We start from the raw sequence: 24,540 nt of genomic DNA on the forward strand, positions 1-24,540 counted from the left end.
CTGCCAATATAATCAAGATGCATTTATCGTTATGTCGGTACTCAAATACCAAGTAATCCGGTTATCATTGCACTGCTGCAAATTATATAAGCACAGGCAGCAATCTCACAACACCTTGCTGATAAAAAGAAAATAATTGAATGAGAAGATTTGGAGAAAGAATTTTATAAAAGGAGCAACTCCTAGGCAGCTCAAACACTAAAGGCACTTATTCCGAAAGCAGACTGTGTCCTGTGGTCTGCGCCATGGTCACCTGCCATGTGTGCCCGGGACCGCCCAGTGGGCCGGGTGGGTCCGAGTGGGGCTCTCCTCACCCCTTCAAGGAGGGTGAGATGCTGATCACTCCTCCCAGGCTGGTACGAGCTCTGTAGCAGCAGGCCAAGCTGGTTGACAAGGGCCGATCCCAAAATCTGGAGGAGGTGGCGTAGAAAGAACATTTTTGCTGGTGCTGAAAAATATGTAGGAACGATGGAAATAAAATGAAAAACTCCTAAATTCCTAGGCTGTACTTGTTTTCCACAGCTTTCTGGAACGGCTCCAAACCCTGCAGCAGAGCCTGTGGCCAAACTGTAGGCGAGCCCCAGTACAGTATTCCACAGCTCTGCAGTGCAATCTCCTGAGGCCACCAGAGTGGGGCCGTGCCTTCCCATTGTCCGGCTGCACAAACCGGAAACATTCCCACAAACAATAGGGAACATCTATTCAGATGCCAAGATAAACTCCTGGTGCTCAATCTGTTCCGAACAAGTTCCGAGGCGCAGGAGAGCTATTAAAGCCATATGTCTCCTGTTCTAATTCTATCACTCCTCCGGCTCATTCAGTGCTTCAGTGCTGCAAGCAGGACATGGTGTGCGACTCCCCACAGCACTGTGCCGCATCCCACACAGCTGCCCAGCACGGTTTCTGGAAAATCGCAAACCTCGTGCTCTCCGTTTGCATCTTCATGAGAAAACAATACCTATGAGATTTCGAGGAAACCGAGCTTTACTGGTGCCTCACTGGGGTCAAAGGGTCAAAGGTGGATTTCCTGTATTCGGGGCTCAGCCTCCAACTGAAGCAGAGAGGCAATGTGGAGCAAGAACTGCTGGTGCTCCAGGCTGGCACTGAGGTAGTCCCCTCCCCTCTGCTGTCTCTGTCCACCCTCAGTCCCTTATTCAAGCTAATGGCTGTCATGGGACAAACGACTGTTTGAGCTTTTAATTTTTATGCAGGGTCTACAGGCCTCTTTTGTAAATATCTCAAGGAACCATTCCACGGATTTTTAATTAAATTCGTTAAATCAGGGTCTTGTTAAGAAAAATTGGCATTTTCAAATCACACACCTCATTTCTTCAAGGGTATTGCAGCAGCTCAAGGGAAAAACAGCTTCTACCCTGCACAGGCACACTCTTCAGAAGAAGTTACAACATGTACAGGCAAGCCGACAGGAATCTCAGCACACACTGTAGGAGCACGCAGCATTCCTCTGCTCTGTCGGAGCCCTCATCCCAACAGGAAACAGACGGGATTCCACCCAGACCTTGCACGAAGCACATTCGCAGGAGTCAGTTCATCTCGAGGCTGAACATCTTGAAAACCTCGACCAAGGTCACACCAAATCACACGGCGAACTTCCCCCGCAATCGCGTCCTGTGCCGGAACCGTGCGGGTCACTCTGGTGCATGTTGCTCTGTCACTGCCTCCTACTTTCACCAGGCAACAGGAGCAAAGCTTTTCATTCCTAGTGAATTTCATCCCAGTGGTGGGATCCTGCAAACCAATGTGTCAGCTGTGTTGATTCCACAGGAGAGCTTATCTTGGCTGGCATGCAGTCCTTGCCAGATACCTGGCACCCAGTAAGCACACATTTGGAAACTACAGGGAAGTGCGTTTAAAATTTCCACGAGGAAGCACTTCTTTATGCAAAGAGTTGTGGGAGTATGCAACAAGCTACTCAGCCACGACAGGCCACGTCGGGGGCAGGAGCTGCCCGCCCTCTCTCCCTCCCCCACCCCCATCAGATAGTACTGCGAAATTACAGAGCCAACCGAGCCAAAAAGTCCCAAATTCCACAACTGGATGCGACTGTATTTCTTGGGTGTAAGAGGCCGCCATGTTTGGACACGGCTTCGCCCTCAGATATGGTCAGAAACGCTCAGCAGCCAGTCAGGCAGAACATCAAAAGCACTAACATGGCCCCACCCTGATAAAGAACTTTTTATCGCTCCCAATGTGGGACAGTGTTGGAGGAGGCATGTCAATGGTGCACGCTGTGCAGATCCATCTCCTAAACAAACAGAGACGGTGTCTGAACGGGATGTGCACAGAGACTTCAACGCTGACACAAGAGAGTAACGTGGGCTTTTCAACAACAGCATGTGTGTGGGACGGGGGAGACCAACATCTAAGAAGCAGTCCAGTACCACAGATTGCAAAATATTATCGTAGAAAGTAGATCAACAATAATTATGTTCAGACTACAAATTACTGCAGCAAGAAAATTAACTCTAAAATGACTGAACTGAGAGAAAATCCCTATCAGCTAGCAATAGCAATGAATCAACAGCCAAGATACAGGGATCATCTATATCAGGGACAGAGCCAGCTGGGTAATTCTGCCTCACTGTTGAACTACTAAAAGAGGTGCCAGTTCTACTGCAGAAATGATCACGATAGTACAGCCTTTTCAATTTCTGTTTTCACTTAGATTATTACCTGCGCCAGTCAAGACACTTAATACAGAGCACGTTGCACAGGGGCTGGGATAAAACTGAACACAATAAAAGAAACTGCTACATCTTAATCATATGCCTATCTACCTGGGGGAGGCTTCACACTAAATTCTGTCCAGACAGCACTGCACAAAGCCTAAAGAAACACATTATCCACCAAGTGTGCGTTTGTGGTTCTCTGCAATGCCAGAAAACAGATTTTGTCTGTGTCTGATGGAGGTAAACACAAAAGATCTTACAAGTTAATTGTTCTGGAGTTAGGACCATTTTATACCTTAAACTACACTGCTGTCAAACCAGCACCTAAATTAAGGGATCGCTTTAACTCGGTCATGACCCCCAAACGCTGACAGTGAAACAAAGTCCCCGACGATTCCGCATGATTAAAAATGACTCCACTGTAAAGTGGCAGGGTTGATTACGTAGTGGCAATAGGATTCCTGTATGCAGACAGAGAGAAAATGCCAAAGCAAATAAAAAGCCAGCCTACTAAAGAACAGAACAGCGTACAATATTGGGAGAGGTTCGAGCACTGAGCTGCTTCAGTGTGTGAGCTACAAAGAAAGAATAACTTAATTCCAAGGAGAAAATTAGAACATTTCAACCCTTGAGCCTTTTGATGAAGGCCCAACAGTCAAAACGTTGATTTTTTCCTTCTTTCTACTTTTGAAAGTGGAATTAACCTCTACCTGTTAACATTAACATTAATTGGGGAAAGCCGTCACATAGACTGTACCTCTCAACTACTGTAAAGACAGGAGATCCGCACTAACAGATGGAGTCTTGGCTGCCATACAGCCATTTCTACAGTCAAAACAAACGGCATTGGCAGAGAAGTGATCTGGCACAACACCAGGCATAAAAGGGAGCAGCATGTGGTGCACTGTCCTTGTGCAGGACACAAGGTCCGACATACACAGGAAAAAACATTAACACTAACTGTCCAGAAGCAAATCATTCAGTGCTTGTGCTTGCTATCTGAATATATCGGAGAACTGTGTGCAGGACGAAACTTGTCAGTGTTATCTTTTATAAACTGCTGCAGTTGTCCTTCAGAAGAAAGGAAAATATGTATCATGGAGTGGTGACTCTGTATTTCTTTTGAAATGACTTATCCCTGCAAGAAATCAGCGCAGAATTCAGACAGCTATTTTTTAAATGAGGTGTGAAATTGCCGCACTCAACAGTGTTATCCTTCTGAGAACATTCATTCTGAGCCCGTGTGCAGTCTGGGATGTGGACAATGCCAAATCAGGATTCGGCCTTCTCTGGCACGATTTCCAACATGGTGCTGGAGGAGCAGGACGTTCATTTGTGCCCCAGTTCCCTCCTGTCTTCTCTCCTATGACTCAGCTGCCCACATCGGTTCTGCCAGCCCTGCCAGGAGGCACCTGCTGCCCTGAAGGGCAGAGAGAGATCTGGCTCATGAGAATGTTTTCCACGTGTCAGACAGTGGGACACCAAACCGCACACTGAGTAGGCAGAGGGATTAAAACAGAGGCAGAAAATGGGAGGGAGTAATGTGCTGTCATTTCTTCCAAATACAGTTACATTTTACCACAACACCTGCCCGGCCCAATGCCCCCGGACTGAATATCAGACGTCTGCATGAGCATCTGTGGCAGACCCTGCATGACATACGAGGTCAAGTCACACAAAACACTGCTACAGTTGAGGCTGTTCCATTGGGTGCTCGGTGTCATGCATGCCACGTTGCAAAGTCTGATAGTTTTAATACTGCAGAGCTCTGTGCACAAGACTTCATTTACACTGAGGGCGACAGGAAGGTGTGAATTCCCCCTCCCCGCCCCGATCTTGCATCCATAGCTGAAGTAACTAAAGGACAACTGTCTGTAGAGGATCCAGCTACTGCTCCAAGTAAGCTCTACCAAGGCAAAGGGCATCAGTATGTTGGGGAAAACCTCGGCCCCCCCAGAGCTCCATTTATTTCTCCAAAGGATCACTTGGAGAAAGAGGATTTTACCACAGGCTCTCACTGCATGCCCATGAGCAGCGATCTGAAACACGAGCAGGCTGGCCTGCATGGGGAAGAAAAGACAGGAGGCAGAGTCACTGATGCTGTAAATAATTCCAAAAAAAACTGGGTCAATCCATAATGATGCGTTGCCAATTTCCGTGCCCACCCACATACCACAGCCAAGAGAGACATTTCACTGGAATCTCTCCTGGAGGTGCAACACTCGAGAAACAGACTTCACAGCAAAACAACACCCAGCCAGCCTTGAGTTTCGCAATCACACCCACTTTTACAACAGGAAACTTTAGCAATGAGGCCTTGATACTGACCGCACGTACTGAAACCAGTTCACTCCTCCATGTGCCTCTGACATCTCCCTCACATACCTCACTAGGTCAGCACACAGCCACTGTATCTCCAGGAGCACACAAGGTTAGTGCTAGTGAGTGATATCACAGGTGCTGCAACTGAAACACCTGCAGAGCTCACAGGATGGGGGCTGGAAGCCGGCAGAGGCAGCCGACACTTTCAGCATTGAGATCAACTGTGCTGCCTCATTCAACTTCAGGCGGGACAGTACAGCATGATGTTGTTCTAATCAATACATAGCCTACAGGTGGTGCCGTTTCGTGTTCTACTGGACACTCTCACCCCTTGCTCACTGCTGGCCACACCTCCCACAGACAGACCTGGAGCTGGGGTTATGGTTCCTGTTCTGGAGGGAGAACCACGTAGCTTCCATTCACTGGTGCCTATTAATAGCATAACTAGACCAAAAGTCCCATAACTCTGGTATTTTCAAAATAAGGCCACTATAATGTCAAGGAACAAGTAATAGGTTTATTCCATGCTGAAAAAAAAGAAGAAAGAGAACACAACGTTTCGGCCGTGGAGCCTTCTTCAGGTGTCGACTATAATGTCAGTCTCTTTGAAAACCCCATTCTCAAGTCCTACAACTCAGAGGGCTCAGTGTGTCTCTGCAGCACATTCCCCTCGCCATCCTCACCACACACTGATTGGCACTCATGAATTATTCAGAGTGCTGGGTCAATGGTATTGGCATGCTATTCTCAGAAAACAGGCTCGCCTGCAGGCTGACTAAGGGTCAGGGAGAAGCTAAAAGAACAAAACAGCATCACGAACAGAAATGATGCTTTATTAATGGCTGATCCCAAAGTCTTTATGTTAATCAGTATGCTTATCGCACCTGCATTCCAGGAATCAATGTAACTCTCTCCAGAAGAGAGAGAGCTCAAGTAACAAAGCCAAAGCACATGGAAACAGAACGTCCAACCAACATTTTCACCTTTTCTCAGGAATATGGCAATTAACAACTAAGAGCATCTTTGACTCAAATGCCCTGCAAAATCATGAACACAAGTAAATAGTTCCACTCTTGCTGAGGCAGAACCTGTTTTAAGGTTTGTCTCAACCTCTCAAAAGGATCTGCAAGAGCAGCACAGACTCAGGCCTGAGCTCCTGGAGGCCAGAGAATCAAAGGCAGAGCTCAGCACAGCTCGGCGGCTGTGGCTCTCACACCACCTCAACACCAGGCACAGCGTTCGAATCAACACTCGTCTCCTCCGGCTCTTATACACATGAGGACTGGAACACAGGGCAGGGGGACTGGTACGCCTACTACGACGTTCACTCATTTATTATTAAAACTGCAATGCTTGCAGGAAAAAGGTTTTTAATGCATCTAAAAATGCAGATGCTTGGCGATCTTGAGTGACTGCCTTCTCCTCAGATGCCCTTGAAAACCGCTCCCACAGCAGGGTCGCTGTGTCACACACTGCCCCATCCGCGAGCTGCCCCTGCCCTGGGCTGCTTCTGCACAAAATGCAATTGAAACCGGCTGTCCAGGGGAAGTTTAAATAAAGAATTTGTGCAGGGAGTCTTACAAGGCAAAAACACCTTTAAACACAGATCCCCGGCTGCTGTGAGCAGCAGCATTTGGTGATCCAAAAACCACTCCCCAGACTTTCTGTTTATCCCAAATCATGGCTCTGCCTGTTTGATGCTGCACTCAGGATGCCTTCAAGAGGGCCTGCTTCACTGCCGTGCCCTCAACCGCACACACAGAGTCAAGGGAACGGTTTGATTACTCTCGTCATTCTTCTACAAAGCTCACGGCTCATTTTCAGAGCTAAAGACAGTGCACAAGCCCCCAGGACGTTCTGAAGTATTACTGTGGTTCCCCAACACTTTCTAACCTGAGGCACTACTATCTGAACAGAGGTTTTGCAAGCCACACCGAAACAGAAGCACAGATCTGGAAATTGGGCTATCAACGCTGACAGAACCATTCCTAGCTGTCTCTCCAGTGACCTCAGATTCTGTTCTTAACCTAAATAATATCTGTGCTGCTCTTTGCCTTTCAGCAACGTATTTGGTTTCTGAGCCTGATTAAGGTCATGAAGTAAAGCAAAATATCACAGGCAGAGGTGCGTGACTTGTCTAAACATCAGAGCCACTTGCATGTCATTGAACACAGTCTGGGAAGGATCTGTGTTGCCTCACACCTGAAAAGCTCAATGGCCATTCAGGTAACTAGCACTTCTCAGATACATCCCTGTGACACCTAAAAATCCTCATGTGGAAATCAGCCCAGGATACTCCTAGTAAAAATAAAACCAAAATAATCACAATGCAAAACAGAATAAAACCACTGAAGTACAGTAAAATCAGAAAACTGATGAAAAGACCAGCTCAAAAAGCTACTGGCACAGCGTTGAGTTACGGGTTCATTCCAGACAACATGTTAAAAACAAAATCATTTATGCACTGATGAAATGTGAACAGAAAATGAGAATCTGCTGTAAAACCACTTAACAGCATTTTTGGACTGTTCAGAAAGTACTTCAATCAAACTTGACTTCGCGTAGGAAGTACGGTCTGAACATATTTCACCACCGGGAATGGCAGACACTGACAGTAAACGGGACCAGCTATTGTCTGGAAGCTCTTTACTTATACCTCATGAAGAAAAACTGCCCAGGTCAACAACCACTTCAGCAACCAGGGTGCACAGACAGGCACCATTCTGATTAATTTCAAAGAGAGCTTGTTAATTCAAAATGACCACTGGTGGTCAAGGACAAGTCCTGATATCTGTTCAGGCTGTGGTTAAGACTTACCAACCCCAAACAGTGGCTGAGGCTACCTTACAGATACAGCCCTAACAGCAGCCCCTGTTCACTCGTCACAAACCAAGACCACAGCTGCCTCAACATTTCTGAGAAAAGTTCGACAGATAGACTCCCAGAAGAGGACTGCAAGGTAATATCATGCGCAGACAAACAAACAGGCTGAAAGAAAACTAGATATGGCTGAGTCCCTTCTTTCTCCCGCCCAGACGACGTCGTGGGCGCTTGTTAAATGCAAATTCAGCAGGGGAAAACACAGAGCATCCGTCTGCCATTGTGCTGTACTGCCCTTGAGCTGCCCTGACACAGCAGGGAGCCCAACAGATCCACCCAAATCATTCCACAGCCATATAAACAAGGCAGTGATCACCCGTTTTCAGTAGTATAATATTATGCTTAGAATAAGTACAGATTAGGCAGAGGCAACAGCGACAGTGACCTGTTTCTGGACTAAACGCATATACACATATACTGCTACATCTGTTCTCTTTCTTTTTCTTTTTCCCGTTTACAACCACTTTTGTGCAATATATGCCAGGGACCTGTGCAATACATTTATATTTATATCTATGGTTACATCTATATTTATATTCATACGTGTGATACGATTTTCTGTGTACTGTTCTGTTCTAGTTTCCTCTTGTGTGTCCGGACTGTGAGTAACTCTTGTATTGTATTGTATGTATTGTACTATTAGTATATAATTCGTTACACTGTGGCTGTGTTGTGTGTGTTAAGCTGCTGTTGCACTGCAATTTCCCTCACGGGATCAATAAAGTATCTATCTAAATCTAATTCCCTGGCCAAAATCTGTATGGATACACCACCATGCACTAAAAAAAAGGTATTAATCTTTTTGTGTGAAAAGAGTCAATACAGGGTGTAGATAAGAGAGAAGATAAAAGGATTAAAATCCGAGGACTCGATAAAAACAACGGTAAGACTGCACTTTCATAAAATAATGAGGAAAAACCACTCAAATTAAGGAGAATCTTAAGCCTGGCCCTTCAGGACTCTAGTCACGTTTCCTGTCCCTGACAGGGCCTGACGCTGTCACTGCCAAGAGGAGCTTTTCGAAGGCCCACACTGCTGACCACGGCAGCAAGCCAGCTACAGGTGCTGGTTATCACCATGAGAACAGAAGGCCTCCCATGGATTAGCACAGGTACTCCTGGCCGATGTCCCTCCATCTCTCTACTCACGGTGCGGACCAGTCTGCACTCAGGGAAAAAAACAGCTTTCACAACTCAGCAATACAGACTGTCTGCCAGTCCCATTACTTAAGTGATAAATTCACTTATCAGCAGAAAGCTTACAGGATGCTGCCCATACAATATCCACACAATACTCCATATATCCCACACAGGTCTGTCCCACAACAAAAATCTATTCACAAAACTATCCACACACAAAGGCACAGAATCACAGGAGAATAATGTTAGCTTGAACAGAATCTGAAAAGCACATAAGATTGAGGCCTTATGTCCAAAATACTAACAAAGTGCCCTGCAAAATATATTCAAGATGATGCGGCTTAAAAAACTGCATAGCAGTACAGAACCAATTAGGTAATTTCATCACAGCCTGCTGTGGATAGCAGCTGAGGTCTTCTGGGAAGAACCGCTGGTGCTCACCATCTGTCTGGAGAACACAGGCCTCTCTGTCAGACACTCTCATTTCCAACTCTCCAACCACATGACCTAGACCAGAACTCGGGGGATCATCCTGCAGAGGCAGACGACTTCCCACGATTAAATAATTAGACTTTATTCTCATAACAAGTACCAGCCTCTGGGGAGAACACACAAAGCTGTGCACAGGAACAGCAGAGAGAAGAGCTGTGAGCTTGAGACTCCTCTCTCTCTCGAGACAGACTCAAGGACAAAAACTGTCTGGTGGGGAGAAAAAAAAGACACCAGAAAGAACACTCCATTCTGAAAATAGAGGGTTCCTTTTTCATTGCGCAGCGGTGAAGCTCTCGGTTCCTGGATATGATTCTGGACTAAGGCTTGTTCTGTGTGGAGTTTGCATGTTCTAACCATGTCCTTACGGATTGCCTTTGCATTCTTGTTTCCTCTCATATCCCCAGACATGCTGGCTGGGTTAACTGGTATCTGTAAACAATGTCCATGTGCGTCACACGATGGCCTAGTTCCCTGCCTAGGGTCCAGTCCCTCCTCATGTGCTTCTGGGACAGGCTGTGGGATGCCATGAGCCTTATCAGGAATAAGCAGCTTTTTGATGAGGATGTGTGATGGATGGATTAATTGCAGAGGAGGTATCCCTGTGCGGACTTCTAAAGAATACAGACATTCCCTGGAGGTTCTCTCCCAATAACCACACTGACCTTGAGCTCCCGGCACTTTAAAAATAAAGTCAACAGCAGTTGTTGGTCCCTGTACTCTGGAGTGTAAAATGAGAAAGACTCGCAAAGTCCTCCCACACATCTGCCAGAACAGAATGGACACTACAGGAAAGGGTGTTCACTCCCCTCTCAAGGCAATGTGATGGACAACAACTCCACACCTTGATCCAGGGTGCCCAACCTTGGCATTACAGGATATAAAATATCCCAGTACGGTCAGCGCTGAATTCCTCCTTAGTTAACTCAAGTGCAGCCTGATTATTCCATTAAAAATTATCATCCGTTTGATAGTTAAGGTTTAGCTGGATCCAACCATACAATGGCCTGAAATTCAGATTTTTAAGATGAACAGGCCTGGGTCCAGGAAGCTCTTAAACCGCATAGCCATTGACTTTGCAGCTGCAGGACCTTCACCTGGTTTGCGAAGTTAAAAGAACTGGTTTCAAACGAAGAAAAATTTGGGTTCTCTTATCTTTGCCCTCTCCTTCTGTCCTGCGAGCTAATTAAACACAGACATGCATTAAGGACAGCTTGTGTGCAGAACCAGAATAAGTGTCTTATTTGAAGCTATCTAAGCCATACATCACTAAGAGTCTTCTGAAATGTAATTACAGAAAGGATAAAACTACACTAGACAAGTCTAGCTGAATAGATTAGCAGAAAACTTCCTCAATCAGTAAATTACTATACACAATAGAGCACATTTTGCAGATTAGTGTATTTATCAAGGCAACATGCTTCCTTCAAAGTTATCAGGCAAAGAACATTCCTTACTTGTCTTGACCTTGCACTCTAAATTTGTAAATTCTAAATTTGTCGTCCATATCAATGCGTTTCTTCTAGCTCGGTCTTCTGGGTATTCTCTAACTCTGGGTGGTATTTGCTGTTACACATTTTTAGAGCTGCAATGTTCAAACTGTCAAGCGTACTCCTTGGATCAGTCAAAAGCAAAATTTGTTCTCAAAAGCTTTCGACTGCTTAACTACTTACAAGAAACACCGTCTTATTCACTGACATTTACAGGGGCAGCCCACTGGCAGATATTCAGGCTCTGGACTCCTGTCACAATCCCATCTGTTAATATTTAATTTATATTTAACGTATTGAAAACAAATATAAAACAAACTTTCAGAAATTAAGTTGCAATCATGATAGCTTATGAACTACAATCACTTGTAAATGAGGTATAACTTCCCCCTGAAAATCAACACTGAACATTTTTTTTCATTTTCAATATTTAAATTAATTTGAATTAACTAGGTTAATTTAATAATGTAATAAATTAACTTTTAATCTAATGCAACAGCAGTGTTCCACCCAACTGGGATAAAACCCACAACCGTCAAGTCCTGACCTCTCCACCACGCTGTCACCATTTCTCCGTATCAGAGATGTGTAATCAAACAACAGAGCCACAGTCTTTTCTGAAGGCAAAAAAAAATTGAAAAACACCATACTTCAATTTTTACTGATTTCAAAACTGTATTCATACTGCCACTACATTATGATTCCTACACTACTTAACACTTGTGCATGACAAGCAAAATATAAAACACCCAAGCCCCAGGCCATTACAGCATGGATACTGGACACTGCGTGGACACCTGCTCTCAGACATGGAGAGGCCCCGTTTCACTGAGACACACACACGCACTTAAAAGGTAAACCTAAAGGACAGCAGGGCCGCCCTGTGAATCTTTCCAATGCCAGAGGGCGAAAACTGGCAGCATTACAGTGAAGAGTGTACAGTACGCTGGTTACACAACACTATTGCCGGATAACTAAGAACTGTATGCCAAGGGAACCTACACCAAGTGACTACACAATCTGGCGACATCAGAGCAATGCTCAACCGAGTCAAACACGCCAGATCAATATCAAGAGCAATGGTAACTGCTACTGAGGCCCGGCTGGTCCAATTCCACCCCGTGCCCTTGTGTTGATCTGAATATTAAACGGCTCCCTCCTTCAAATTACACTCTGCTGCCCTGCACGGTGTCCAGTCTTTAGCCCACAGCACAACAGATGTGCCCTCAGGATCTATCAGTATGCATGGCTCACAGCTCCCATTGCTAAAGCACCAAGAGCATCAATAAGGCGTCTGCCACTCACACACTATCAGTCACACGCAGCATGGACTGCGGACTGCATCAGGCACTGCAGTTACTTGTCATTTCTCCGAAACATAATGACATGACAGCCTAGAGGTTTATACCCACAACATCAAACTGCAGAAGCTTGTTGTTCACACGCCCTTCTACTGCAGCTTGCTTTTGAAATCATTGTGGTGATTTTTTTTTTTACCATGAAGTAACTCAGTGCATGTTGATTGACAACCACACTCCAGACTGATCAATACGCACTAGGCTGTGTCAATGGTTCTCACAATAAGCTGGGTTTCAGCAACACAGAGACGCAGGCTTGCCGTTTGACCAGACCCCTGATCCGTCGTCTGCTCATTCCATTTCACAGAGGCATAGTTCACGACAGACCAGGAAATTGTCTTTGAGCACAATCACAGTATGTCATTAGGCCAGATCCAGTAATAACTAAGAACTGCAAGCCAAGAGTGTTGCAGAGCCAGCACATTTTGTTACCCACGGATATACAGCTAAAAGCAAATTAAAGAAATTTAAGATCTAAGTAAACCCACACTCTGAAGACTTTCAGACTCGGGAGCCAAATTCTCCCAGGTGATCCAGACACTGAAACCGACCATTAGCTGTAACAGTTTATTCTCCTTACTTGAATACCGAAGCTGAGCTGAAACAGTGATCTGTAATCACTGTCTGTCACTGTTGTTCTAAAATTTAAAGCAAAGACATGATAGAATCCCATTGCCCCTGAGGTACCAGGTGCTGCTTTACGCAAAGAATCCCCTCAACCTTTCAACCTTCTGAAAAAAGCATCTGTGTCAGGAAGAATAGATACACAACAGCACATACAATCTGTATGGATGTGTTTGTGTCTGCTTCAAATGTGAGCTTGGCGTATCCCTCATGTCTCTGCTACAAGGGTCAACACACTACGTGGGGAATGAACAAAGAACTAGCAGCATTTGTATTAAAGCAGTCAAGAACACTTAGTGGCTCAAAAGCAAAATGATTCCTTTCACTAGAATCAAGAGAAACTAACAAAGAGATCAACAATAGCCAAGTTGTGCTCCTCGACAGTACAAAACAAGGCTCTCCTAGGAATGATTCTAATGCTTGCCCAGACACTGACAAAAGAGCAGCAAAAAAAATGCATAGTCAAAGCTTGAGTGAAGAGCTGCGTCAGCGCACACTGGCTGCAAAGAAACACGTTAAGGTTAATTCCACACCGAAACCTTTCAGTGTTTTAAATGGCCTGTCTCTGCTCTAATTTACCCCCTCCAGGCTCAAGCACCGTACTTCTCCTGTCCAGAAATGGGGACGCCCCTCGGTATAGCCTAAGCGACTCTCTAGCCCACAGAGTCCCACAGGCCTGTCAGCCAGCCCAGTCCATCACTGGTAAGAACACCCCCTGAAGCGCTCACTCTCTCCCCTTTCACTCCGCGGAAAGGAGGCTGACTGAAACCCTTTCCTCACAGCCGGTCTTATAAACCAGTAGCCCAGAGCAGTGGTTAATTCCACGCAGAGTCTATTCCCTCACATGGAGTTCCACAGTCTCTTGATGTTAAAGACTCCTCAGACCTGCTGTGCCTCACTCTGTGGCTTTCCTCAAGTTACAGGCAGCCATCTTGGCTCAAGGCCTTTTTCAGCCACTCTTGGGCTCAGCTTTTTTCAGATTAAAAGAGAACTGCAGTTATTTTTAAATGTCAGTAAAAAAATGAATTGAAAGTATAGAAACTCAACAAATTTGAATTAATCACACAATTGTGAGCTTTGTGAAAGTACTATAAGTTCCCCCATTGTTGTAAACAATTGGTCTTGCCATGGACGAGACAGAGAGATCACACAAACTGCGACATGAAGTGGCCTTTCCTGCTCACTAATCATTGTAATGTCTAATGTAATGTGATGTACAAGTACAGATTGTGCAGCAGACATTTTACAGCATAAATGTTCCAATGTGATCTGCATGTAGTGTTAACAAGTAGTATCTGTCGGTAAAAGTGTCTCAAAACCCAAAGCAATATTTCTACTGAATTAAAAGAGATGTGTTCACAAGACTGCTGCTTTACAATGTAATACAATCACAACACATCACCAGAAGTTTTGTTTCCTTCTTTTGAATCGCAGAATATGGAACTGCGCATACCTGGAAATGGCTATTGTGTGATGTAAACAGGAGGTTTACAAGTTACTGTGCACACTTTACTTTCATTGTGGTTTGAAATGCACTCATCGATGCCGATTCTTTCTAACTCTGAAATATAAAAATAGTTTTGCAGTTCCCCTTTAAGAAGGGGTCTTTGTCACAGGGCCTCTGCAGGAAGACAAATCTTTAGATCAGCACAATCAGGTCTCCTAAAGAACATACTAGGAAGACTCCCATTTGAGACTGGTCCAGCTTTAGGTAGTAAGATTAAAAACAAACTGCCATTCCAAGCACTGTAGCTTTACACTATCTGAAAATCAAAAATAAAGATTTTTTTAACATGATTTACTTCAGCATGAGCAGTGGGCTTTCCTGGTGTGTCCCTGTTGTGTTATTTTACAGAACATTTTTACCTTAAATAGTCATGAAGGCTTCTGACAGGCTGCGCCTTGCATCATTTAATTGGCCTCTTCCTGGAATTTTTAAAAGCCTCTACAGAAAACCTGTTTTGCTCCAGTTGCTCCAGTAACATATTTGCAGAAATATTTGAGTTTTTAATTGCATCATTTTGTGGCACTGCCATGTCCTTATAATCTTCACTCATCTTCATGCCCAGCAGCTCCTGATCGGTTTAACCTTGACTGCTCTATTTAGGCTCTTTAACTCCAGAGCATTTACTGAAAACCACAACACAGACAAACACCAAACAGGAAAACAAAAACACTTTGCTACAACACAAAAGAAAAACGAAATTCAGCCCAATTTTTGCCACTGTGATGATCAATCTCCCCTCTCACCAGCTGTGAAAAGCCATGTTGTGTGGCTATCTTCACATGTACAGTTACAGGTATAGAGCTAACCACCTTGACTCCCTATGTGACTTGAGAACCTCCTGTCTCTCCCTGGGACACAAGGACTGGCTCAGCATTGGCTCTAAGAGGTTTATAAACGCAGCCTTGTAAAGTCGGGATATTTACAAGAACAAACAAGAATCAAAATTAAAAACGTGAGAACAAGCCCTCTGTGGCCATGTGGTAGAGCAAGTCTAACATGTCTAACAAGTCTAACATTATAGGAGCCATATCACCCTGCAACTGTGGTAAAGCAAGTCTAACATTATAGCAGCCATTTCAGCCTGCAACTCACAACTGGCAACCCACTGAAGCTCAGCAGGTGTGAGCCTGGTCAGTACCTGGATGGGAGACGTCCTGGGAAAAACTAAGGTTGCTGCTGGAAGAGGTGTTAGTGGGGCCAGCAGGGGGTGTGCCCCTCACCTTGCAGTCTATGTGGGTCCTAATGCCCCAGTATAGTGATGGGGACACTATACTGTAAACAGGTGCCGTCCTTCGGATGAGACGTAAAACCGAGGTCCTGACTCTCTGTGGTCATTAAAAATCCCAGGGTGTTTCTCGAAAAGAGTAGGGGTGTAACCCCGGCGTCCTGGCCAAATTTCCCATTGGACCTTACCAATCATGGCCTCCTAATAATCCCCATCTATGAATTGGCTTCATAACTCTCTGCTCTCCTCCCCACTAATAGCTGATGTGTGGTGAGCGTTCTGGCGCACTATGGCTGCCATCGCATCATCCAGGTGGATGCTGCACATTGGTGGTGGTGGAGGGGAGTCCCCATTACCTGTAAAGCGCTTTGAGTGGAGTGTCCTATATAAGTGTAAGCAATTATTAATTATTATTATTATTATTATTAACATCTGCAGGAGGCAGACAGGTCTCATCTGGTCGACCGAGTCGCTTCACCACTGAGAGAAGCTGCCAGACCAGGCTGCACTGGAACTGAAGGATACTTCTCAGAGACAAATCTCCTTGAGCTATTGCTCCTCAATTTATATTGCTCCAGCTAATGGAATAACTCAAGGACTGAACACAAAAACGCAGAGGGCAGCAAAAGGCTTCTCTTCAGAGCACTGAAAGCACTTAGCGGAAAGCCTGTGACATTTTGCCTAGCACCACGATAAATATCGCTCCCAAGACACTTTCCCTTTCTCTGCCTCTGCAGGCCAGTCGGATGAGCTCTGGGACTCTCTACAACCTGTTCCAGAAGTCAGTCTGCAACCTCACGCTACCCCAAGACTTCATGAGGAGTTCTGATCTCTAACTCAGCAACTCCTATGATTAATGGATCTCCTTTACATCACTTTATTAACCCTTTACAATTTCTTGCATTAGGAATTATCTTTTCACATACCCCAGCTTGCTCTCCATGAGACACACAGACACACAGATTGGGAGAGAGCCTGGGGTCAGAGCGCAGGGTCTGCCACTGTACGGCACCCCTGGAGCAGTTGGGGTTAAGGGTCTTGCTCAGGGTCCCAACAGAGTAGGATTCCTCTGCCAGCTGCGGGATTTGAACCGGCAACCTTCCAGCCACAGGCACAGATCCTTAGGCACAGAGCCACCGCTCCGCCCCAACACAGGTTCTGGAGCAGGAAAAGCCCCATTTCCCATCAGTGATTGGCTCAAGGGTTCGAGCACACCTTCCTGCCCACCAGTTCCCAGCGTTGGCTACGCTAACTCTCCTCCACCATTGCCCAGCTCCACTGCCAGTGCCACGCTGAAGGACAGTCTCACCATACGAAATGTGTATCTTCTGAGTTCAATCTGAGCAATACTGCTGCTCAAGCTGAAGACTGTTGTATTAAACGAAGTACCAATATCTCAATATACATGGCTCTATACACTGAAGGAGTCTAGAACAAGCTGCCTGCCCATATTGCTGAAGCTGATACCCCACCTTCTGGCAAAATTAGATCACTGGATCAATTATCTACTAAATAACACCTGGGGGTGATTCACAATTGCTTTTGTTTTGTATTCTATCTTTCTATGTGCTTATCTGACTATCCAAATGAAAGGCTTTGTCAACAAAGATGCAGAAACTGAGTTACAAGGAAGAGGACAGCAGTTTCACTATTCACAGACAATAACCATTTAACTCAAGAGCTGGCATCATACACTGAAAACTGTTCCCATTACTGACAAATCTTGCTTATGACACAAAGTTTCTTCAGCCCAGTGTTCTGGATATATTCTACACTGGGCTTGTAAAGTCTGACCTCCTTGACATTCCTGCTTTTTTTAAGTAGTATTATTTTAAACCTGGCAAAGTAATTTCAACCTGATCTGCTATGTAGTGGGGCTGCTGGTGCAGAATGGACACTGTCTCTCACCCAGGTAAGTACTATACTTCTATTATGGATGAAGTGGATCCGTTCCTGTATGTAAAGAGCTCTGCAATCCTTTGGGTTAAAACAAACACTCCAAAAATGCAAGGAATAAGCTCATTAGGTCAAGCATGGTAGGTGTGTCTACATTAACACAAGAAAGGCGTGCACACACTAACAAGGTGATATCCAAATAGCATCAAAATAGCCTCTGAAAACACAGCTACTTGCAGGGTACAGTACAGCACACACAGTCCCAGGGGACAAGTTTGCAACAGAAAAGATAAGAAAGAAGAGGAAGGTTGTTTGCATAAAAGTATGACGCATCATTTGAGTGTGTTTCAGGCATTTTTCCCTAGGGGTAAAGGGGCAGAGGCTGGACTGTTTTTTTCTCTCTTTGAACATGCATCACTGGTGTATACATGACAGGACAACAGCTATTAAGGCATCATTGATTGGGCAAAACATGACACACCCCTACCAATTCCTGTGGTAGATATCCACAGGGCACATCACACACTTATACAAATTCCTCGCATTCACATACATCTCGTCATCCCAAAGAATACCAAAGCGCTTCATATTTACAAAGGCAACGATCAAGCTCCCACAGCAATTATACAAAATCATTTTAAACAGCGTTGCTTTTTTTAATTTTATAAAGAGGCGCACACTGTTTTTAACACTGATTTAGAAAGATAGTCCACATGGATTCTGAAAACATGTTTGGCATAACGAACATGCAAAAGTTCTTGGAACAAGAAACAGTAGTAATGGACATACACTGAGCATATGATGTGGTAAATTTAAATTCTCTGAAGGATTCTGAGTTGAGTTTGAAGTTCCTCATAAAAGATTAATAGATTAGATACAACATTGCAGTCAATAGACATTCAAGATAAATAATGTGTCTGGACCGAGAATAGTTAATGGACAGAAAACAGGGAATATAGAGAAGATGCTCTGATTATGGGCACTGTTAATAGTGGAGTACCACAGGGATCTGTGCTGGGACTACTGCTCTTACTTATCTACATCAATGATCTAGATTCTGGTATCATCAGCAAAATAGTCAAGCTTGCAGATGATACCAAAATAACAGGATCAATAAACATGAAACATAACAAAGGAAACTTACAGACAAAATGCAAGACTGTGTAAGACACTTGGCAGATGATGTGGACATTTTGAGAAGGACAACTTTACTTACAGGAAACAAAAAACTAAAAATAAATGATGGTAATACCAAAACTCAATTAATTACATATGAGAAAGTTGTTCATTTTGATACTACATTTTCATCTTGACACTGTGAAGAAGCAATTAAAAGGTATCCACAATGTTTGGTTTTCTAATTACAAATCTTTGTTTTTAAATCAAGGGATGCTATGCTAAAATTATAGAACCATTTATTAAGACCTCACTTCGAATATTCGTCAAAAAATAAATTGAATACAACTTTACAGTGGTTTTACTGATCTGTAATCAATCCAGAACAAAGCAACCAGATACTTTCAGGGCCTTAATGGATTGTCCTATCCTGACAAACTGAAGGAACAGAGTGTCTTTAGCCTTCAACGGAGAAGACTATGAGGTGATCTGATACAAGTATTCAAAATCCTCAAAGACACTGACAAAGGCAATACAATAAATGGCTTCATAATAAACAGGAAAACAAAAACCTAAGGACACAAGTGCAAACTAAGGGGAAATGTACAGGATGTATAACACTGTAAAAGGAGGTACTGCTTAACACAATGGGTTGTGGGAGTCTGGAATAACCTACCTACCTACCCATGATGCTGAACCAGTAGACTGATCTCCTTCATGTACTGGTTGGAAGACATCCTCAAATAGCTACTAGCAATCAAATAAGCTAGATGGGTCTTATTGTTTGTAATGTGTGTTCTTATGTTAGTGATAAAGCAGTAGTCTTCAAACTTCTTTGTGCCGATTTAATGAAGAGCCGTGTCTGTCACAAACACCCTCTTAGCGGTGTATGCTTGACGCCAAATCTTAGTCCTAATTCAAGCATTGAATTAATGTCATTCCTTCTCCTTACACAATTGCACTTATCCAGCCGATGAATCATGGCTTACGGAAGGTAGTAAAAGATCTTTACAGGAAAAGAGTGATCTGCCTGCTTTTATCACAAGAACAGGATGCTATCACTTGCCTGCCCAAGGACTGCATCCTACATCTCAGCAGGGCCGTACAAAACTGCAAAGGAGCAACAACCTCAGCCTCTGCACACAGCCCGAACTGACAACTAGAAACACAAGAACCATTACGAACAAGCCTGTTCAGCCCATCTATCCTGTTTGGTAGTTAGTAGCTAATAGATCCAAGGATCTCATCCAGCCTTATCTTGAAAGGAAGCATATCTGTATACCCTATGGGGACTTTAGAGTATAGGGTATCAGCTTCAACAACATGGCAAGGTAGCTTGTTCCACACTCCCATAAACCTTTGTGTGAAGAACCAGTTTTGACCCAGGACTCACCATCCTCACTGACAAAGACTTTCCAGGCAGTCTGTGACAGAGATGGTGAGGAAGAAACTCACAGGTATGAGAGAGCACACACCAAGCCTGGAGCTGTTCCTTTCCTCGTACTACCTACAGCAGCAGGACACCAACCCAGAAAAGTAGGACTACTACAGTAGCTCCAAAGTGAAACTGCAGCAAACCAATTTTACCCCTTTAACCCCCTAAAACAGGAGATCCTGACAGACAAAGATCTTGTAACAAACTAAAGTTATGTGTTGGACTCAGTTCTAGTGAGACAGAGGACTGGCTCCTGTCTTTGGACCGTTCAGTGAATTCTTGTCCCTTAGGCACTTCACTTCCCAAGCACGTCTGTTATTCTGCTGCTAGATCTCCCCTTTGCCTGCACTGGGACTACCAACACAAGTCATCTTACTGCTGAACTGGGTACAATGCATCATACTTGGCACCTGAGCCCAGCATTCTGACACATTCAAAATGAACTGCCAACAGGCAACAGATGTACAAGCTCTTAATAAAATAAAATTAAACCCTCCGCAGCTATGTGATTTAATAAATAGGCATATTTCTCCCACTCGCCAGTCAGCCCCATTAGGGACCAGCAGTCCACAGCCCTGGGAAGACAGTCCTGAGATTTTTTATAGTCGGCCTTCAATGAACAAGGAGCAGAGAGCTGGGAAGCATGTTAACTCTAATTAAGCAACCGATCGATCAAATTAGAGGCACTCTGAGCTCAGCTGGAATGAGAACGAGAAGGTGGGGCAGCTCCTGACACTAGACTCTCCCCCAGGACGCGGCAGACTGCTCCTTCCTCTTTTCCCTGACTCATCCCTTTGCAGCTGCAAGGTCACCGGCTCGTCCTCTGTCCTGCTCCCGGCCTTAGGCCGAGCCAGCAGCTCTCCTCTCGGCTCAGGCTTGCCGCAAGGTCACCGGCTCGGCCTCTGTCCTGCTCCCGGCCTGAGGCCGAGCCAGCAGCTCTCCTCTCGGCTCAGGCTTGCCGCAAGGTCACCGGCTCGGCCTCTGTCCTGCTCCCGGCCTGAGGCCGAGTCAGCAGCTCTCCTCTCGGCTCAGGCTTCCGATGGCGACACCCTCTGGCTGATGGGCCGTGCCACGTCAACGCAGTCTGCGTACGTGACACATGGGCATCAGCACCAGGTGATCCATACACTACGAAGCTGGTGTTCCTAAACCATTAAAAACCGAGCTCCCCTGTGAGAAAAGGGTGGAAACGAAGATGCAAGCACGTCAATTATATCAGCATGGTTTAACTGGGTGGCACCAAAGGCTTTAAAATACACGAGGAAAAGCCACTGTACAGACAATTTCCAGAGTCGGGCACTGTTTGAGTTTATTCCAACAGGTCCGTACAGGTTTCTTTCTCCAGCCACAAACAATAGAGCTTCTCCTAGCTGTCAGTCTGGGGGGGTGCCAGTAACCTCAAAGTTGCCCTTATGTTAGAGGGGCCCAGCACCCTACTGCTCGATGGACGACACCAGCGGTCCTGCAAGCTGCGCCACTGTACAGTCACCACCAGGAGGGTGGATGTTTATGACACGAGACCACTGGCAATCCCTGAACCCTAACTGACTGGCAGCTCGGGACTGGGCTGCAGAGATCGGAGCTCTGTGACACCAACTGCAACTGTTTTTGCAATTTCTGTCCCAAAATAAAGTAGGGGGGTTTGATATCCCCTTTCATGATAGTTTGTGGATATCTCCAGAGTTTAAAAGCTGTAAACGATTTCTAAAATAGCCAGAACCTTCAGACTGTGCAGTGCTGGGCTGAGCAGAGTGTGCCAGAGCTCTGTCTGAGGAAAGACATTGAGGTGCAGGCAATCAACGAAGTACTGCTGGGGTGCAGCTCTCCTAAGGAGACCCGAAGGACCCTTCCTGTAGTCTGCTCCACAGTTTCGTCAATCAACTAGACTATTAATGAGGATGAAGATACCTAAAAAATACTGCAGTAAGGGCCCCATTAAGTGTTTGTTGTTTCCTTGATTCAAAATAAGCCAGAAGAGTAGCTGCCTACGTAACAGGGTTGCTGTACATCTCACACAGTACTCGCTCATTACGGGGTCCACAGCAGTGAGCGTTACACCCGGATTGTAGTTTTGCAGCAGAGTAATAATTGCAGGCCTCTTTTCCTTCAGATGAAACACAGATTGGTAACAGTGGCTGGGTGACCGAACGCACTGACACCCTTGCAGCCCCATTGACCCTCATCCAGAGGCCCGACCTTTGTTTGGAGAAGTCATCAGGTGCTGCGCAGACACCGGCATCGCTCATCTTTGGGGGGAAATTCGTTATTTACAACGACAAAAAAGGACATGACCCAATACGAAACTTTTTTTTTTAATATCGGAGTTCACGTTTTGAAGTCATAACGTAACTTTATTTGCACACACTGCAAACCGTTAGGCCAGCCTGAAACTGAACTCAAATTCGCATTATTGGTTGGTGTTAACGTGTAGTTAAGACTGTATTAAATTATACCTAAACCACCTCAGATGGTGACATCAATTCTGCAACACTGAAGAGAGGCTCGATTATGAGTTTGTGCTTCTTCAACAGAAAACAACGACGAAACTTGCCGGAGATACATCTCGGTTTCAACTTCAAAACTCACAACTGCCCGTTGTATCAGCTAATTGTCCAGTCAAGAGGGGAAACATTGCTGGAAACACATAGTCCTGTGCGGTATTTGCGAAAGAAGATTAATTTTAACGCCAATTTCTTTGAACACCGGATTGCCGGGCGGCCAGCCTCGGGGGAATAAACTACACTAAAAACATGCAACATTTTACACGTCTAGAGAGACATGTGAGAGGATTTAACAGTTCAAATATGCCCTGTAGCCACTCAAGCAAAAAAAAAACAGCTAACGAGAACAAAAGTAAAAAGCAAACCTACTCGTTTCTCAGACTCGTCCCGTCTTGAAACACTTTGTCGAGGGGGATGGTGGCTTGTCCCAGGAACACATCCAGCCCGATCAAAGCTCGGTGCATCACGGTGAGGACCAGGTCACCGCTCCCTGGGGGGTAGGCGCTCAGTCCCCCCACCTCCAGCACCCCGGGCAGCAGTTCGAAGGAGCATTCCTCTTTCCACTCCGGGGCAGTCGTCTTCTCGACCACCGAAGTGGAAAACTTCTCCTTCCCCACCTGAATAATAGTGTACACGTCGCTGGTGCCGTGCTTGCCTTTCGCCCTCAAGCCCCTGGCCCGCAGGACAGTCACCTGGACGTGTGTAGGCACCCATCTCTGCTCATCCGGCACGATATGCAACGAAGACATCACGGACTCATGCGCTGCACAGGCAGAAGCGACTACAAGGAAAGGCGTGCGGGGTCAAAAACAAAACAACACCCAAAAAAAACGGTAGCCGCCTCGTCCTCCCTTCGAGCTTTGGAATCTAGCCTGCAGAATAATAGCTGCGCATTCTGGGTCTGCCTCCTCCCAAAGTTTGCTTGCTCTGCGGTGGTGGTGGCGGCGGCGTGTGTCCCAGCCCCGCAGTGCCTGAACGCTTGCCGCGGCTTGTCCTAGCTGGTGCCGACGCGCTGCCTGCCCGGACTCAGCTCTCTGCACCGCCGCTCCGCAAACCGCTGACTGGCTGGGCAGCCCAGAGCAATCGCGACGTCACTGCTCTGCTGTTCACTCTCGCTGCAGGACTAGGAAGTCCTCCCCACCCCAAACAGCACTCTTGCTCTCGCTAGCTGGGTTGGAAACTTGGTGCAGGTTTCTCTTAAGATTTTTTTTTATTCTTCTTCGCTTCTCTTTACAGGCTTTGGGCGTGCTGTAATAAGAGCATTCGCCCGGGCCTTTCGGAACTGCAGCGTCTTCTCGACCTACCCAGCAAGGAAGAAGGAACTGCACTTACCGCACCGGTATTAGGAAAGGCTGTTCCGAGCTGACAACATTGCAGATGCAGAAATGTGATTTCAACCGTTGCGGAATGAAGCCGTGGTGCAATTAACGCCAAAACTTCTTCAAGTAAACATTTCAGTGGTCCTGATAAGTGAGACGTGTGTTGCAATCGTGATTTTGAAAAAAAAAACGATTTTTTTCTGCTTTTTACCGTATTTATCATTGAGTGCACACAGCTCTGAAAACAAACCGGGTGTGCAGAAATGATTGTTAATTGTACCGTATCACAAACGTTCATCAGCGTGTTCTTGACAATAATATGAATTGAAAGGCGGGGTGGGGCTCTGATTTACTGGCCACAATCCAGAAAATATTCTGGAATATTCTTTTGCTGGGGTTGTACAAGAAACCGACCCTGGCTGTACCTTCAATAATAGAGTCTTGCGCAGCTACATAGGGCGAGTTTCCCCCAACAAATACAGCATCACACTGACCTCGTGCTTAGCAGTACCCGCCTAACTGGGAATTGTGGTCTAATCAAAAGCCGAA

At 45.4% G+C, this 24,540-nt stretch overlaps 1 protein-coding gene across 6 annotated transcripts in view; it reads right to left on the bottom strand.

Moving 5' to 3' along the window:
- rab11fip5a (RAB11 family interacting protein 5a (class I)) overlaps window positions 1-24,272 on the bottom strand; it is a 56,395-nt gene extending 32,123 nt beyond the window's left edge. For 4 of the 6 annotated variants that reach the window (XR_015937094.1, XM_088632793.1, XM_088632777.1 and 1 more), the window contains exon 1: window positions 23,042-23,997. Coding sequence is in view for 5 of the 6 variants with exons in the window: in XM_088632793.1 (XP_088488919.1) it covers window positions 23,042-23,421 (380 nt within the window). In the remaining variant the exon portion in view is untranslated. The other 2 variants (XM_088632785.1, XM_088632804.1) reach the window with 2 other exon arrangements.
- Window positions 24,273-24,540: the final 268 nt, after the last annotated feature.

The sequence above is a fragment of the Lepisosteus platostomus genome, chromosome 1 (assembly GCF_059453375.1).
Source record: "Lepisosteus platostomus isolate fLepPlt1 chromosome 1, fLepPlt1.hap1, whole genome shotgun sequence".
In the NCBI taxonomy this organism is placed as follows: Eukaryota; Metazoa; Chordata; class Actinopteri; order Semionotiformes; family Lepisosteidae; genus Lepisosteus; species Lepisosteus platostomus.